This window comes from Bos mutus, chromosome 5 (assembly GCF_027580195.1).
Source record: "Bos mutus isolate GX-2022 chromosome 5, NWIPB_WYAK_1.1, whole genome shotgun sequence".
Classification (NCBI taxonomy): Eukaryota; Metazoa; Chordata; class Mammalia; order Artiodactyla; family Bovidae; genus Bos; species Bos mutus.
The window spans coordinates 100,559,605-100,577,335 of NC_091621.1; the positions used below are offsets into that span (position 1 = coordinate 100,559,605).

Sequence of the window (17,731 nt, forward strand, 5' to 3'; positions counted from 1 at the left end):
GGCCTCATCCCAAGATGGACTGAGGCCTGGGCTCTGGTCCCAGGGAAGAAGGCTTCCCTCCCCCACCCCTCACCTGATGTTACTAAGGCTTGTTTTCAGCAGGTCCTTCCACCCAGTACATCATGTCTGGCTGTCGCAAAATAATTACAAGGCAGATCACACAATTAAATGGCAAAAGACACAATCTGAAGAGACAAAGCACAGTTCAGAACCAGACATGGCAGAGAGATTGGAATTATCAGACTAGCCAGAATTTTTTACAGGAAAAGGATACAAGGTAAAATCAACAAAGGGAAAAGGCTCCTGGGGCCAAGCCTGGGGAAGACAAGTGCCAGCTGCCAGGTCCTCCTGGAGTTACACTGGAGAAGCTTAACTGTCCCAGAGTGTCATGACAAAGGGCGGGAAACGCTGCCAACCAGGGAAGTTCATTAGAAACTCAGCAGCCATGGTCTTAGCAGGAGCTTATATTTGTTTGCTAAGGCTGCTGTAACAGATACAAACCTGGAGAGTTGAACAACAGAAATCCGTTCTCTCGCAGTGTAGGAGGCCAGGAGTCTGAAATCAAGGTGTCAGCAGGCTGGGTTCCTTCCGGAGGCTCTGAGGGACCATTTCACACATCTGCTAACTTCCGGTTGCTGCCAGCAATCCATGTGGGTTTCACACTCCAGCCCCATCTCTGTCTCTCTACAGGTTTATTTGCGACTGCCCGGGTCTTCCTCGCTGCATGTGGGGTTTCTCCAGTTGCGGTGAGCGGGGGCTCCTCTTCCTGGTGGTCCGGGGTTGAGAATCTTGCTGTGCTCCACAACAGCAGAGCTGCCCGGACTTGCCGCAATGAGAGAGCGCGCCTGTGCACAGCAACAAACACCCAGGGCAGCCAACAACAATGGAAACGAATTGAAATCTTAAAAAAGGAATAAAAAGGCTGACCACATCAAATGTGGCAAGGATGTGGAAAAACTGGAACCTTCGTACATTGCTAGTGGTAACATCAACCAGTAAAGCCCCTTTGGAAAATAGTTTGACAGTTTCTTATAAACTGAACATACAGCCCAGAAAAGGGGGAGAAGGAGGAGCTGTGATAATATGATAACTGGAGTCCACTGGAGGAGCTTGGAGGCTTCCCAAAGGTTGGGCTGTGACAGTCTTTGATTGGCTTGGATGTCCTTGGGTGGAGGGAAGTTTTCTGCTTCCTGTTAGAGAAAAAGTAGAGACACCTGTCTTCCTGTTTCTGATAACTGACAGTGAACTGTGGACATGGGAACGCTCCCAACCAGAGCGTTCTGGCTATCCTGGCTCCAACTTCAACTGAAATTTCTTTAAATAACTCCACTGAGAGTGGATTATGAAAATGTCATGCATCCAGACAATGAACGACTAGTCATATAAGGGAACAAATTACTGATATTCACAACAACATGAATGAACTTCAAAAATACTATGCTAAGTTATGACCAACCTAGACAGCATATTAAAAAGCAGAGACATTACTTTGCCAACAAAGGTCCATCTACTCAAGGCTATGGTTTTTCCAGTAGTCATGTATGGATGTGAGAGTTCTTTATAAGAAAGCTGAGTGCTGAAGAATTGATGCTGTCAAACTGTGGTGTTGGAAAAGACTCTTGAGAGTCCCTTGGACTGCAAGGAGATCCAGCCAGTCCATCCTAAGGGAGATCAGTCCTGGATGTTCATTGGAAGGACTGATGTTGAAGCTGAAACTCCAATACTTTGGCCACCTGATGTGAAGAGCTGACTCATTTGAAAAGATCCTGATGCTGGGAAAGATTGAAGGCAGGAGGAGAAGGGGACGACAGAGGATGAGATGGTTGGATGGCATCACCAACTCAATGGACATGAGTTTGGGTAAATTCCAGGAGTTGGTAATGGACAGGGAGGCCTGGTGTGCTGCGGTCCATGGGGTCGCCAAGAGTCAGACACGACTGAGCAACTGAACTGAACTGAAGTGCAAGAAACCAAACAGAAAGACTGCATATTGTATGTAGTAGTTTACTGCTTGCCTGCTAAGTCACTTCAGTCCTGTCTGACTCTTTGCGACCTTATGGACTGTAGCCCACCAGGTTCCTCTGTCCATGGGATTCTCCAGGCAAGAATACAGGAGTGGGCTGCCATGCCCTTCTCCAGGGGATCTTCCTGAGCCAGGGATCAAACCCAGGTCTCTTATGTCTCCTGCACTGGCACTTGGGTTTTTTTGTTTACCACTAGCATCAGCTGGGAAGCTATAGGGCTGTTGCAACAAATTATGACAAATTCAGTGGCTTAAAACAATGTACACTTACAGTTTTGGAAGTCAGAAATCTGAATTGCATCTTATGGGGCTTAAATCAAGGTGTCAGCAGAACTGCATTCCTTCTGGAGGCTCGAGGGGAGAATCATTCCCTTGCCTGGTTCTAGCTTCTGGAGGCTGCCTGCTTTCCTTGGTTCATGGTCCCTTCCTCCATCTTCAAAGCCAGCAGTGTGGCAACTACCAGTTTCTGATTCCCTTTTCTGACTCATTTTGGCCCATGGATTCTAGGCAGAAGTGTTATATCACGTATCGTTGTTGTTGTCTAGTCTCTAAGCTGTGTCCAAGTTTTTTGCAACCCCATGGACTCGAGCCTGCCATGGCTCCTCTATCCACAGGATTTCCCAGGCGAGAATGCCGGAGTGGGTTGTCATTTCCTTCTCCAGGGGATCTTCCTGATCACTTGTAGGCCAAGGCAATTAATAGCTAGCAGGTCTCCACTAATCTCTTTTCCACTGCCAGTGCCGTAAGAGGCCATGAGTTCCAGAGGTAAGTCAAGAAGAGACACCTGATTCTCCCATCGGTCTATGGACAGTGAGAAATCTACTGAAGACTTGGGAGCTGTTACTCCGAGCTAGTCTATCCTAGGCTAAGTGCGGAGCTTTTTAAAAAAAAAAAAAAAAAATATATATATATATATATATATATATATATATATATACACAGAGAGAGAGAGAGAGAGGAGCGTGTCAGTTATATTATTGTCTCAGCTCCAAAGTCGCCCTTCCATGATCCTGTGTGTGATGCGGGTGGGGGGGATGAGACTCTGAGGCCACATTTTGAGGGGCAAGGGCTGGTGATGCCGTAGAAGAAGAGGGGGCTTGCCATCCGCCCCCAGCCACACTTCCCCACCGCAGCCGAAAATAAAACGGCACTGCTGGCTGGAGTTACGCGTTACACACAGAATTCGGTTTGGACAGACGGGTCTGAGACGGTATGCAAAGGCTGTCCAACAGGGGCCCAGAAGTATCTGGAAAAGCAGTGGACCCAACAGGCGAGGAGGGCACTTGCGGGAGTCTCCCAGCACCGGTATCCGGGCTAAAGAAAGCAAAAGTGCCCCAGAGGTCACACACGGACCCTCTGCAAATCCGCACGCCAGGAGGCGACCACGGGGACAAAACTCAAAGGAGACCAGGACAGCCGGTAGAGTGGGAGGTCAGTAACGACGAAACCCTGCCGGGCAGGGCACTCGCCCGGCTCAACCAGGCGGGGACACGCCGCGCCCCCCGGGGCGGCGCCCCGGCCCTGGCTCGGCTTCCCCGATCACTCCTCCCACCGGAAGTCCCTCCTCCAGGCTCGGGCCGCTCTGGCCCGCGCAGGAGCATCTCGCTTGTGGTCTCGGAGCCTCTCCGCCGCACGGCGCTCCTCCAGCCGCCAGGGGCGCGCGAGATCGCCCCTGGGCCGTTCTGGCCCGCGATGGCCTCTCGACTGCTCCGCCGCGCTGTGCTGTAGCGCCGGGGTTGCTGCGGCCGGTCGGTTCCCTCGGCAACGCCTCGGGCCGTTTCCCGGGCAACGCTGGGCGGTGCAGGTAGCTGCGGCTATGGACCAGGGGGCCGGGGCCGGCGCCGGGCCGCAGCGGGCTCGCGGCCGCCTCGGCGCGCCGTCGTCCGGGATGCGGGCACCGGGGACGCCCTGGGCACGCTTCTCGGCCTGGCTGGAGTGCGTGTGCGTGGTCACCTTCGACCTGGAGCTGGGCCAGGCGCTGGAGGTGAGGGGGCCGCGGGCCGGGGCCGGGGCGGCCGCGGAGGGCGGGTCCTGCGCTGTCGCTGGAGGCGGATGCGGCTCAGGCGTTGCCGAGGGGCCTGGGAATCCCACTGCCCGTGAGATACCCTCCGGTTCTTCCCCCTCTGGAACCCTGCGCTGGTCCCCTCCTGAAACACGCCCCCCAAGCAGAGGGGAAAATGTGAAGTTGCCAAGACCTCCCATCGGGATGGAGGAGAGGGGAGCCCTGCACTTCTCATCCCGAAAGTGGCACACTTGATTCCTCCCCAGGAAAAGCCTGTCTCTCCCCGCTCCCCCCGCCCCCGCCTTTCCCACACTATGACACCTTCTCCCCTCAGTTACTCCGGCCAGAATCCCAGGGGTCACCCTTGACTCCTCCCCTCCCTCCATCCCACGTCCCGGGAGGATGCAAGGCTGACAGCTCCACCTGCGGAAGGCTCCAGATTCGTCAACCCCAAGTCCAATATCTGTGGTCTCTTGCTTAAACCTCTGGGCTCCTCCTTGTTAACTTAGAACCTGATCCAGACCCCTGGTGGGTCACATCCAGCCCTGGGAGTCATCTTTCTGTGCACTGACTGCACCCAGCCCACCCAGCCTAGGGAATTCTCCCTGCCTTCGAGACTCTTTCCCACCCCCACCCACATGGATGTAGATGACAACGTGACAGACTCAGAGAGGAAGGTCTTCTGTAGTTGAGCAGGCCTGGCGGGATGGTCTTCCCTGTGCCCTGAAGGCCATGACACAGACTGTGGAGCTGACCAGGGCAGGGGAGGCTTAAGACATAGGCTTCAGCATGCTGTCTGAGGCAGCTTTCTGAGAACCCAGGAGGTGGTGCATCCCGTGGCTGCAGTTGGCTGAGGTGAGCCTGGTCAGCCGTCATGGGAAAGCCAGCGTCAGGGTGAAGGGCTGTTTTCCAAGGCCTTGCTGAACTCCACGAGGCTGTGGGAAGCTCAAGTCCTAATGGGCAGAAGGCTGACATCACCCAGCTCGCTGTGGGGACCCCACTCACCGCACCTGTCCCCTGATGGCGCACCAGGCTGACTTGATGCAGGAACCTGAGAGCAGAGAGGTCAGGTGATTTGCCCAGCATCTCAGAGTCCATTTTCCTGCTGGTGCCCAAATTGTTCCCGATGAAATCACAAGGGAAGGGAGTCTACTATTTCCTTAAGGCATTCTCATGTATGATTTTCTAGAACTTAACCATTCAAGCAAGAACAGTTAAAGGCTCCATGTGCTGGGCTTCCAAGCTTTGCTGGGGCTGTATAACTCCCGGGGTGTTGGGGGGCCGGCGCGTCTGTGCAGGGATCAGGTAGGGCAGCCCCCCGGTGCTCACTGGTTTGAGTCTTGTCTTTCTTCTCCCCCCTGGAGATTGTGGGGAGGATCAGGCGTCATTTCAGCTGAATCCACAATCACTCATGGAGCACCTGCCCTGCCCTTGCTTGTTTTTCCTGGGCTTGGCCTGGCTGAGCACCACGGAGGCTCTGGCACTGTGCTTGGCGCTGGGGCAGGATGGAAGACCCAGGAACTGCCCTCCGGACACTCGTGCGTCATGGAGACTTCCATGGGCAGACGCAGCTCAGAGGAAGGAACAGCACTTGGCCAGATCTTGGAGGATGAGAAGGAGGCATCCAGACCTGGGAGGGGGGCTGTTTCAAGTAACCCCTCCCCCCAGAAGCCAGCAAAAGCAAAGGCAAGGAGCCAGCCATTCAGTCACTCAATAAATCCAGTATCAAGCGACTGCCGCCAGCCAGGCTCCATGGTCCTGGTGCTGGACATGAGGACACAGAGCTGGGTGCGATGCCGGGGCCTGCCCACCGGCAGTTCATGTCCTGTGCTAGAGACACAGAGTCAGTGGTTCAGGCCCCGCCCCCCGAGAGCGTGCGGGATGTCTGTGGTGTCCCACCCACGTGGGTGCTCTGGAGCCTGCAGGCAGGCAGGGGTCAGACCTGCAGGGAGGGCGGGCAGGGCTGTGCTCCCAGCCGAGCAGAGGGCCCAGCTCCGCTGCCTCAGGCCTTGGCAGCGCTCCTCTCTGCAGCCCCGCCAACCACAAAGCCGGTGAAGTGAACCACGGCCGAGCCCAGAGGGTCCTGGCTCCAGCGGGTATCAACGTCCCCTCAGCTGGCCACAGCTCCCGCACTGCAGTCTCACGACTCTTTCAGTCTCCGAAACTACCGAAGGCCCAAGGGGCTTTTTATGTGGGTCGCATCTATCAACGTTCTCTACACTAAAAGTTAAAACTGAAAAATTAAAAATGCATATTAATCCATTTTGAATCAAGAGATACCATTTATATTAATATAGCTATTAATATTTCCACCAAAACAACCATATTTTCAGAAACAAGTTTACTGAGGAGAATGGCATTATTTGATACTTTTACATCCCTTTTAATGTCTGGCCAAATGGAAGGCAGCTTGAGAGACCCCCGCGTCATGAAGACCCCCCACGTCAGCTTCAGTCAGTGCCCCTGACGTCCTGCATCACAGCCTCGGGAAGCGATGCCGCACGTGTGAGGAGAGACTGGAATAGGCAGCCTCGGCTCAGGACACTACTAGGGCACCCATGCCGCGCATAGAGAAGCGCTTTCCTGTAGGTACCTCCTCCAGCAAGGCGAAGCTCCGAAGCTCCCACGTCTGTTGTCCTCAGGACGCCTGGGTTACAGCAGCACCACCCCTGAGCCCTGAGGCTTGGGTGGAAAGGATGAGACCCCGTGGCTCCAGGGGACAAGGCTCACCATATGCAGGCTCTGTGCCCTCTGCCCGTCTCTGTGGGTCTGCCCCATTTTTCCCCTCGCTCAGGTGTGGCCTTCCCTCTGGCCTGTGCTCCCGGCTCCTAAACTCTGAACGCAGAGCCCTTGGCAGGGCTGCAAGCCTGCTCAGACGCTGCACGATTCCTATGCCTGCAGACCAGATTCAGACCCCTGACCTCAGCACTGAGAGCCTGGTGTGCCCTGCCCTGGCCGCCAGGCACCTGCCTTTCCTCTGCCCTTCTCAACAGACACGCAGAGGCCTGGCCCGCGCAGCCCTGTGGCTCCTGCCTCTCTGGGTGCTGTCTCCAGGTACCTCTGTGGGCCCACCCCACAGACAAACAGCGTTTGGCCAGCTCCCCTCCTACCTCTTCTCAGGAGGTTCAGTGGTAAAGAATCTGCCTGCCAAGCAGGAGACGCAGGTTCAATCCCTGGGTTGGGAAGAGCCCCTGAAGGAGGAAATGGCAACCCACTCCAGTGTTCTTGCCTGGGAAATCCCATGGACAGAGGAGCCTGGCGGGCTGTAGTCCGAGGGGTCGCAGAGAGTCACGCGACTTAGGGACTAAAGCAGCAGCAACAGCAGCCTCCTTCCTCTTGGCTCCTCCTTCTTGCTGCCGCCTTAGCTGACATCTTGTGATTTCTACGTGACCCACCTGTTCCACTGTCCTTTAGAGACATGTTTTCACACTCTCCATAAATATAGGCCCCTCAGAGTTGTTGGGGGTTCAGTTCCAGGCTACTGTAGTAAAGCCAGTCACACAGATTTCCTGGCTTCCCAGCACATAAAAAAGTTACGGCTACACTAGCTTCCCTGGTGGCTCAGACAGTAAAGAATCCGCCTGCAATGCAGGAGACCCGGGTTCAATCCCTGGGTTGGGAAGATGCCCTGGAGAAGGGAATGGCCATCCACCCCAGTATTCTTGCCTGGAGAATTCCATGAACAGAGGAGCCTGATGGGCTACAGTCCATGGGGTCGCAAAGAGTCCGACACGACTGAGCGACTAACGCTACTACTACTACCTTAGACCTTGGTGTAACGAGCATGCAAGAAATGGCACCGCATCTAAAAACAATGTGTGTACCTTTATTTCAAAGTGCTTCCCTGCTAAAAAACGCTATCGTTTGAGCCTTCAGTAAGTCATCATTTTGCAACAGTAATATCAAATACATAGATCACAGGTCACTGAGACACATACAGTGGTGAAAAAGTTTGAGATGTTGTGGAAGTTACGAGGATACGACGCAGAAGTGTGACGTGAGAAAATGGCGCCTGTAGAATTGCTAAGCCCTTAATTTGTGAAATAGTCATGACGTCCAGAAGCACAATAAAGCAAAGTGTAATAAAACAAGACATGCCTGCGGCGCGGTATCTGGTGAGGGTCTGCTCCCTGCCGGGGCTCCGAGGCAGAAGTGCCTGGGACACAGTCCCAGGCCTCGGGACACTTGGTGGCAGCAGAGGAAACAGTAGGCCCAGAGCACACGGAGGCAGGAGCTACACGATTGCGCCAGCGGGAGTCCCAGGGCCCAGCACTCAGCATCTGGGGTTCAGGGCACAGCCCAGAAGAAGCCTAGTTTCAGCCAAAGCCCACGTGCTCCTCTGCCTGGGAGTTTGGCACAGAGTGAGAAGGGGGCCACGCACACCAGCCCCCTCTGCTCCCGGTCCACTGCAGGCAGCCACTGGAACCAGCCTGCTACTCTGAGCACAGGCCAGGGCAGCGGCGCCGCCGAGGAACAGCAGCATTCGGGGCTGCCTGCTGTTTTTTGCGTCCCACAAGGAGATCCATTCAGACCCGCTGCCTGAGCACAGGGCTGCTGGCTGGACAGGCAAGCCTCAACCTGCTTGGCTCCCCTCGAGCACGCCCCGTCTCCCAGATACAGCCTGGCCAGCTGGTCGTGCTCCCTGGACACTTCTGGGGCTTGGGTACCCCACAGGTCATGCTCCAAAGCGGGAGCAGGCTGGAAGCTCCCGGACCCCTCCCTAGTGGGGGTTGGAGTGAAGATGCTCAGAGGCAAGGGTGTCAGCGTCAGGCACCACCTAGTGAAGCCGGGACGAGGAGGCTGGTTGCCTGCGCGAGCAGGCGGGGAGGGAAGGGTACAGCCAAGCCCCTCTGGGTGGGCAGGGCAGGCGCGGAGGCCAGCAGGGCCTGCCCCCCTCCAAGTGAGGGGGCGTCTTGGGGACGGGCAGTTGGTCCATGGAGACAGAGAGGCCGGTCTGAGCAAGCGGCCATGAGGGTGAGAATGTGGGCAGGGAGTCAAGCTTGGTCAGGGTATGCCGGCCAAGAAACGGGAAGGATGGGGCCGGGAGTGGCCCCATGCTGCAGGGGCCAGGATGCTGGGGTGGGTGTGGAGCCCAGGAGAGGGGGAGGGTCAGCAGGGAGTCAGAGGAGGCGGAGGGGGTGCAGCCCAGCACCGAGCCAGCCCAGCCCATGCCACCAAGCGGTCTGTGTCCCCCACAGCTGGTGTACCCCAGTGACTTCCAGCTCACGGACAAGGAGGTGGGTCTCAGCCCTCTCGGGAGCAGACCTTGCCTGGAGAGCAGACCCTCATGGGGTTTCTGTGTTTCAGAAAAGCAGCATCTGCTACCTGTCCTTTCCCGACTCCCACTCAGGTAGGCCACCCCACCGCCTCTCCCTGCCCTGCCCTGGGCGTCGCTCTGGGACCGGCCCGGCCCGCACCGCACCGCCTGGAGCCCCGGCCGAGCTTCCTCTGGGGAGATATTCTGAGTCCTGAGTGGCCGCCAGGCTCCCTGGCTCCTGTGGAAAGAGGGGTCTGGGCAGAGGGACCCGCGGGGTCTGGTCTTCGCCCCGGCAGAGGGGCCACCGGGTCCTGGCCTCGGCCCTTCCCCGGGGCTCGCATGTGTGGCCAGCCTGTTTTCCATCCCAGGCAGGCTCAGCCAGGTCACATGGAGGTCCTGCCACCCCACAGTGGGCTTCCTCTGTGCCCACACTGCGGGGCTATCTACGCGTGTCTGTGTGCTGAGTGAGGTTAAACCCCGAGATACAGGAGTCAGGGCACGGGGGCCTCTGTGGGGAGATAAAGGGGCTCTGGCCTCCCCCCTCCGACCCCCCAGGGGCTGGCAGGAGAGACTCCAGCTGGACCCAGCGTGACAGGCCTTCTCTTCCCCAGGCTGCCTTGGGGACACGCAGTTCAGCTTTCGCATCCGTCAGTGTGGAGGGCAGAGGTGCCCCGGGCACGCGGGTGAGAAGCGTGGCGACAGAGGGGCCCCCGCGTCACTCCAGGTGAGCGGCTACCCCCTCCCCTCCACCATGGGGCAGGATCCGGCCGGGAGCTGCCCCTTCAGGCCGCCTGGCCCACCCCCAGCCGGCAGGGTCTCCGACTGCCGCAAGCTGAGCCTGGCGCCCCAGCCTCGAGCGGGGGCTGGCCAGCCCTTCTGAGGCCCTGCTGGTGTCCCCGGAGCTGGTCCTGGGCGCTCGTGTGCACCAGGGCAGGGCTTAGGGTGCAGGCCTAAAGGCCTCCCGAGCCCCGAACCGCTGCCCGGGTCTGCGGAGATGTCCCTGGAGAGGTTCCCAGGTTCCCAGAGCCAAGGTTCACAGGCCAGCTGGAGGCTGGGGAGAGCATGCCACAGCCTGGGCCGGGGTCCACGGGGGCAGCAGGGAGCGTGGGCGGGGGCGCGGCCTGGCTGACACCCCTCCTTCCAGAGAGAGCCCGCACACTACTTTGGCTACGTGTACTTCAGGCAGGTGAAGGACAGCTCCGTGAAGCGGGGCTACTTCCAGAAGGTGAGCCTGGGGTGGCTCCACTGGGAGCGGGGGCAGCTGCCGTCAGGAGGGACTAACGGCCTTGGGGTCCGGAGCCTCCAGGAACACCCTCTCCTCTGCAGCTCTGGGCACTTGGTGCCGGGCTGAGCCCACCACCACCCAGGCCGGGGTGTGGGCTCTGTGGAGGCCCCGCTTCGCCCAGCCCGCCCGCAGCCTTGTCCAGCCCCGGCTCCCTGCCCCTCCCCAAGCTGGGATGTGGGTGGGGCGCCTCATCACAGTCTCCGTGACTTCATTCTTGAGCTCAGGAACCAGAGCAGAAGGTGCTTGAATCCCAGGAGACCCTCCCAGAATCCTGGCCACGTGCCTTTGCCAAAGGCCTGGGCTCCAGCTTGCTCTGCTGTGGTGGTGGTTTTCTAGTGACCTGAAGTCCCTCGTCAGGCTGTTCCTGAGACAGCCATCCTAGAAAGCCGGTGGGACGCCCTGCCCCGGGCAGCCCTGGAGAGCCAGGCCCCAGGAGTCCCTGCGGGGTCCCCATGGGCTGGGGCGGCGTCTCACCAGCCCCGGGGTCCCTGCAGTCGCTGGTGCTGCTGTCCCGCCTGCCCTTTGTCCGGCTGTTCCAGGCACTGCTGGGCCTGGTGGCCCCCGAGTTCTTCGACAAGCTGGCGCCCTGCCTGGAAGCAGGTGAGCAACCAGCAGGCCCGGCGGGGCCACTGCGTCCACCCGGCTATAGCTCGCGGCGGTTCCGCTGGGCAGCTTCCTCCAGGCCCAGCCTCTGACACCAGCCGCCTGTGTCCACAGTCTGCAACGAGATCGACCAATGGCCGGCGCCCGCGCCGGGGCGGACCCTGAGCCTGCCCGTCATGGGAGTCGTCCTCCAGGTGGGAGCTGGCAGCCGGCGCGGGGGCCCCTGTGCGTGTGGCCCTCCCGCCGCAGCTGCCCCTTGGTCCACAGGTGCACATCCCATCGAGAGCGGACACACCTGAGTCCGGGCCCCTGGAGCCCAGCGGCCACGAGGTGGGGCCCCTCTGCCTGCCGCAACCCTGCCCCCGGCCCAGGCCTCCCAGCTCCCCTGCTGGGGTCCTGGGGCCGGCCACACCCCAGACAAAGCCCATGACCCAGTTGGGGGCGGGGTGGCCCCGCCTGCTCCTGGGTGCTGGGCTCAGGGAGACCTGTGGGTAGGGATGCAGCCCGAGAACTCCTCTGGGGGGACAGGGGCCGCTTGGTGCTCTGGGGCAGCAGCCTCAGTCTCAGCCTGGCCCCTCACGCCTCGCAGACCCTGCTGCCAGCCTCGGTGGTCCTCCCCAGCGTCCACGAGCTGGACCTGTTCAGGTGAGCCCTGCACGCCCCCACCTCACCCCCCCCAACCCCCGCCCGCCGCAGACGGTGAGTGAGCCCCTGAGGTTCAGGCCCATCCGGGCGGGGCTGCCAGGGGCACTGCCAGTCAGGAGCTGGCCCCCCGGCCTGTTCTGAGAGGGAGACTTGGGCAGACAGGGAGCCCGGTGCCCAGGGTCTGCACCCAGAGGATCCGAGAGCCATGGGCAGGCTGCGCAGGGACAGCAGTGACGGTGCTGGAAGGTGCCGCGGGGGAAGGCCATGCTCCCTGGGGGGTCGGCGGGGGACCCCACCTTTGGAGCCCCGCCAGGTCCAGCAGGAGCCAGGGATGCCGGCCTCCAGCTTGGGGGCCACGGGGGCGGCCTGGACGCGCCCTCAGCAGGTTCCCACGTCTCTCCACCGTTTCCCTCTGGTGTGAGTCCGGCGTCCACTCGGAGCAGGGCCTGCCCGGACCTGTGGGGGCAGGTGGTCGGAGCTGGGGAGCCCCCTGCCCGGCCGACACCCCCGCCGGCCCCCCGCCCCCCCAGGTGCTTCCGGCCCGTGCTGGCCCACGTGCAGCTGCTGTGGGAGCTGATGCTGCTCGGGGAGCCCCTGCTGGTCCTGGCGCCTTCGCCCGCCGTGTCCTCGGAGATGGTCCTGGCGCTGACAAGGTTGGCTGGGCGCCCGGCGGGGGGCAGGGGCCCAGGGCCCGCCCCGCGTGCTCACTGCCCGGAGGGCCCCCACTCCCGCAGCTGCCTGCAGCCCCTCAAGTTCTGCTGCGATTACCGCCCCTACTTCACCATCCATGACAGCGAGTTCAAGGAGTTTACCACGCGCACGCAGGCCCCGTAAGCGCCGTCCTCGGCCCCGCCCCTCCCCCGCCCGGCCCGGCTCCTGCCCCCGCCACGCCTCGCCTCCTTCCCTCCCTTTTTCTCTCTCTCTAGACCAAACGTGGTCCTGGGAGTCACAAACCCTTTCTTTATCAAAACACTCCAGCACTGGCCCCACATTCTCCGAGTCGGGGAGCCCAAGATGTCAGGTGAGGCTGTCTCCGCCTCCACCCAGGGCCCCTGGGGACGTGCGTGGGGCCTTGTGGGGTCTGAGCCTACAGAGACAGAGCTGAGGCCCTGAGGCCCGGCCGTGGGGTGTGTCTCGTAGGGGACCTTCCCAAGCAGGTCAAACTGAAAAAGCCCTCGAGGCTGAAGACCCTGGACACCAAGCCAGGTCCGTGTTCCTCTTCTCCTGGGACCCAGAGACAGGCCTTGGGGCCGGGCAGGGGCGGGCAGTGGGGCTGGCACAGCCGGAGGGGGTGCCCCCACCCCCAGAGCAGAGCACGCGGCTCTCTGCCCTCCCCAGGCCTCTACACCGCGTACACAGCCCACCTCCACCGAGACAAGGCCCTGCTCAGACGGCTGCTGAAGGTACCGCTGGGGGTGGGGTGCTCCCCTTGGGAGGGGGACCCAGGCCTGGTGCTTTGGCTCAGCCCTGGCGACCCCCAGGGCCTGCAGAAGAAGCGGACGTCGGATGTGCAGACGGCGGTGCTGAGGCGCCACCTCTTGGAGCTCACTCAGAGCTTCATCATCCCTCTGGTGAGGCCATCACGGGGCAGGGGACCGGGGACTGGAGGGGGGGGTGGCGGCTGTGGCCCAGACTCACTGCCCTCCCGCCCCCAGGAGCACTACATGGCCAGCCTCATGCCGCTGCAGAAGGGCATCGTGCCCTGGAAGGTGTGGTCCCAGGGGGGGCTGGGGGTTCTCAGTCAGGGCCAGGGGTGTGCCTGGGAAGTGCCCCGGGGAGACTCCTAAGTGGCCCAGGCGTGCCCCTGTGAGGCTGGTCCTCCAGCACTGGCTCACTGGCCACTCGCCGCCACTGTCACAGACTCCTCCCCAGATCCGCCCCTTCCGCCAGGATGACTTCCTGCAAAGCCTGGAGCGATCTGGGCCCCAGCTCACCTGTGTCCTCAAGGGCGACTGGCTGGGCCTCTACAGGTGGGCGGCCCATTGGTGGGGTCCAGGGCTCCCGCGGCCGGTGGGCGCACGCACCCACCCGTCAGCCCACCGGAGCCCACAGCCACCGCCCCCCTGCCCCTACAGGCGGTTTTTCAAGTCCCCCCATTTTGACGGGTGGTACCGGCAGCGGCACAGGGAGATGACCCAGAAGCTTGAGGCCCTTCACCTCGAGGCCATCTGTGAGGCGGTGAGGGGAGTGCTGGGGGAGGGGGCTTGGAGGGGAAGCTGCTGCCAGAGTTGGGGGGGCCTTTGGAGACAGACAGCCCATCGTCCACGCAGAACATCGAGATCTGGATGAAGGACAAGTCCGAGGTGGAGGTCGTGGATCTGATCCTGAAACTTCGGGAGAGGCTGGTGAGATTCTGTGCGGCCCTGCCTGCACTTGGCCAGCCGGCTGTGCAGGCTGCCTGCCCCTGAGCCCCGCTGTCCCTTTAGGTTCGGGCGCAGGGCCACCAGCTGCCCGTGAAGGAGGCGACACTGAAGCGGGCACGGCTGTACATCGACACGGCCATCAGCTCCCTGCCCAAGGACCTGCAGGCCGTCCTGTGCCCTCCCTAGGACCATGCCCGTGGGCCCCGGCCAGAGTCTGGCAGCTGTTTTCCTCCCCCGCCCCCCCACGAGCTCCCTGCTTCCCCCCACCTGGCACTACCGTCGTCCAGCAGTAAAGGTGGCATTTGGAACCATAGCCTGGACCCTGACTGTTGGTGGCTCGTGTGCCAGCTGAGCCTCACCTCCCCCTGGGCCCCACCTGCCCACCCCAAGGTCTTAGGCGGGTGGGGGCGGCACGCTGTGAGCCCTTACTGATCTGATCTGGGCCAAGGCCACCCACCCCCTGCAGACGCCCATCTGCCCGCACCCTGCAGGCCCAGGCGTTGCCTTTGATGTGTCCTTTAGACCCACCTACCAGCAGCATTCCCTGGTAGCTCAGAGGTTAAAGCGTCCGAGAGACCTGGGTTCAATCCCTGGGTTGGAAAGATCCCCTGGAGAAGGAAATGGCAATCCACTCCAGTATTCTAGCCTGGAGAATCCCACGGATGGAGGAGCTTGTTGGGCTACAGTCTATGGGGTCGCAAAGAGTCGGATATGACTGAGCGACTTCACTTTCACTTTAGACCCACCAGGATGCCCAGCTCAGGACCAAAGACAGAAAGAGGTGGCTGCCAGGCAGACGCCTCCCTCACACAGGCGCCCCCTGCCCCCCTTCTTGCCTGGAGGGGAATCTCAGCTCCAGTCCTCGCCTGGGAGGGGAGAAGCCACTTCGCTCAGAGGAGTGCTGCCCTGCGGCTCGTGGGGCTTCTGCCAGGCCTGGGGGACTGCCAGGCGGGTCCAGGGCCCTGTCTCGGTTCCACTCGAGGGACACCCCACTGGGCACCCCTCCCGCCACTCTGCCTTGCCCTGCCCCAGCTCACGGGCGCTCCAGTGGCCCCCCGCGTGTCCATCTGCCCCCGCAGGCAGAAGAGGGTCTTAGACTCTAGCCGGACCCGGCCCCTGCAGCTAGAGCCCTCCAGAGTTTCAGGGCCCTAGGCTCCTTGGCAAGGACTGAAAGCCTCCTTGAAGTGACCCACGCCCCCATGGGACACCTTGGAGCACTGGACCCAGGCCCGACCAGTGCCGTCAGCTGCACTCAGAGGGAAGCTTGGTCAGCCGGAGGTGGGGTGGGGCGGGCCGAGGCTTGGACCCAGAGCCGCAGGCCTTCGGGAGGTCCCAGCGAAACGCCCGAGAGGCTGCACCTGAGAGGCCTCCAGGCCCTTGGCGGGCGGCGCGGGTGCCAGTGGGGCCCTCCTGTCTCCTCTGGAGCGCCCCCCAGGCCGGGCCGCACCACCACTGCTCCCCAGCTGGGTGGGGGCGCCCCCAGACGGCAGCAGCACCGGTCTCGGAACCTCCAGTGTCGGCTCGTCCACCCTGAGCGCCGCCTCCGGTGGCCCCCCTGCACCCTGCCCGCTCTGGGACAAGGCTGCCAGGTGCGGGGTGCCCAGCTGTCACTGTGGCACGTTGCCCGGTCTCCTTCCTCTGTTTTTGGAGGATGACGGCCTGTGCTAGAGGGCAGCCTCGCCCATGGTCCTCCCAGGGCTGCACTGCAAGGGGGCTCCGGGGTGTCCTCGACCCCCCAGACTTCTGGCTCCAGCAGTCCCAGCGGGCACCGCCAGATGCCCCTGGATGCCGGGCCCTCCCTCCAGCACCGCTTGAGTCCATGCCGCGGCCCCTCACAGCAGCTTGTTCCCCTGGTGGGGGGTGTGGGGGAGGGCCGCCTGGCAGGGTGGCATCGCTGCCCACGGTGGACTCCAATGCTGGCAGCCTCTGGGCACAGCACAGCCTGGCATGGAGTCCTGCCAGCTCCATCCTCCCCCCCATCAAAGCTCCCTGGTTCTCTCTCAGGATCAGGTCAGCCCTGGCTGGGACAGACGGTGAGGAGGGAGGAAAGGTCAGGAGGGTCAAAGGAGGCCGACGCACCACCAACCAGAGCTCTGTGCACAGCAGGGCCTGGATGGGCAGGAAGCAGTGGTCCACGGGGGCTCCGCGGTCAGCCAGTGTGGGAGGCCGCTTTCTTTGGGAGGTTGTGTGTGGGTCTGGAGTGGTGGCCAGGGATGGGCGTGGGACGATGTGGGCTGATCCAGGGCAGGAAGGACAGTCGTCACCCCCAAGCTTCCTGCACGCTATTTAAAGCCTCGCCTTTAGTCTGGGATGGGGGGCCTTCCCGCATCTTTGGTATTAAAGTGTCTTTCTGTGACACATGCTTGTCTTTCAACTTCCTCTTTGGATGAAAAGTTGGCATTCCTATGAGATTCTGGTAACTCGAGGGCTCTCTTGGTGGGGTGTGGATGGGCCTTGGTGTGGCTGGTTCAGGGCTGAAAATGTGAAGGTGTGGCCTTGCTGGTGGGGAGCATGTCGCAGAAAGAAGTCATGTGCGACCCTCTCCAACAGCTTCATCCTAGTGGGGGGTTTTGAGCACTGGAGGCAAGTCCCAGGGTGGAGGAAACAGACTGTCTGCAGGGAAGGGGAAGTTGGATGGCAGCTCCCTCAGAAAGGGAGGGGGTCCAAGTGTGGGAGTTAGGGTTAGGGCTGGGAAATGGCCTCACACTCCCCTGGGTCCTTAGCAGCCACTCACCACACCAGGGCTTGTGACCAGAGAGTGTCCATGAGGGAGCGGGAGGACACAGGAGAGCTGGCCTCCTGGGGGGGATGGTCCCCACCTCTGCTCAAGTTGGGTAGGGAGCGGCCAGGGGCATCAGGATCAGGGTGGATGAGGCCAGAGTGGCCAAAAGTGGGGCAAGCTCTTGTCTGGAACTGGACTCCCCAGGGAGGGGCCGTGTCTGGGCACCCACCTCTGAGCACTGGAAGGCCAGTCGATGGATCCTGGGTGCGAGCTGGGGGGGAGGGTGGCTGGAAGCCAAGGACCCCTCTTCCCCCAGGAGGTGTGGGGACAAGGCCCTGCAGGCCTCAGCCCTGCAAAGGACCGCTGTGACCGGCCTGTTCCCAGTCTGAGTGAGGGTTGGGGTGCCGGGGGTCTCGGACACTCTTCTCCAGAGCCCAGATTTGGGCTCCTCGGGCGGGCAGCGAGGCTGAGCCTGAATCAGGCCGAACCTCCCAGGCTACACGCGGAGTCCACCCCCTGAAAACGCTGGGCGCCGGGGGCGCCGGGGGGCGCGCTGGGAGCGTCCCGCCCGCGGCCCTCCCCACCTCCCCTCCCGCCCTCCCCCCTCCCTCCCCCGCCCTCCCGCCCCTCCCTCCCCCCCCCCCCTCCCCCGCCCCTCCCCCCCCCTCCCCTCCCCACCCCCCTCCCCCCCCCACCCCCTCCCCCCCCCTCCCCTCCCCCCCTCCCCCCTCCTCCCCTCCCCCTCCCCCCCCCCCTGCCTGGCGAGCCCTCCCTCCCCTCCTCCCTCCCCTCCCCGCCGGGGCGGGGCCGCTGCTCCCGCGCGCTCCGGCC

General features: G+C 61.7%; 1 protein-coding gene across 8 annotated transcripts; it reads left to right on the forward strand.

Moving 5' to 3' along the window:
• Positions 1-3,719: 3,719 nt before the first annotated feature.
• Positions 3,720-14,491, forward strand: DENND6B (DENN domain containing 6B). Of its 8 annotated transcripts, none has more exons than XM_070371395.1 (20): positions 3,720-4,007; positions 9,224-9,262; positions 9,333-9,375; positions 9,894-10,006; positions 10,427-10,507; positions 11,062-11,167; positions 11,285-11,364; positions 11,438-11,500; positions 11,760-11,815; positions 12,346-12,468; positions 12,550-12,645; positions 12,742-12,836; positions 12,956-13,021; positions 13,154-13,218; positions 13,297-13,386; positions 13,471-13,524; positions 13,676-13,785; positions 13,891-13,993; positions 14,086-14,160; positions 14,242-14,491. In XM_070371395.1, the coding sequence occupies exons 1-20, from the start codon at positions 3,840-3,842 to the stop codon at positions 14,362-14,364; spliced, it is 1,749 nt and encodes a 582-aa protein (XP_070227496.1). In that variant the 5' UTR covers positions 3,720-3,839; the 3' UTR covers positions 14,365-14,491. The 8 variants fall into 8 exon arrangements, 7 of the variants coding, with proteins under 7 accessions (XP_070227496.1, XP_070227497.1, XP_070227491.1 ...); XM_070371396.1 differs by having other exon boundaries at positions 13,306-13,386; XR_011464299.1 differs by having other exon boundaries at positions 12,956-13,218; positions 13,891-13,985; positions 14,242-14,305.
• The last annotated feature ends 3,240 nt before the right edge of the window (positions 14,492-17,731 follow it).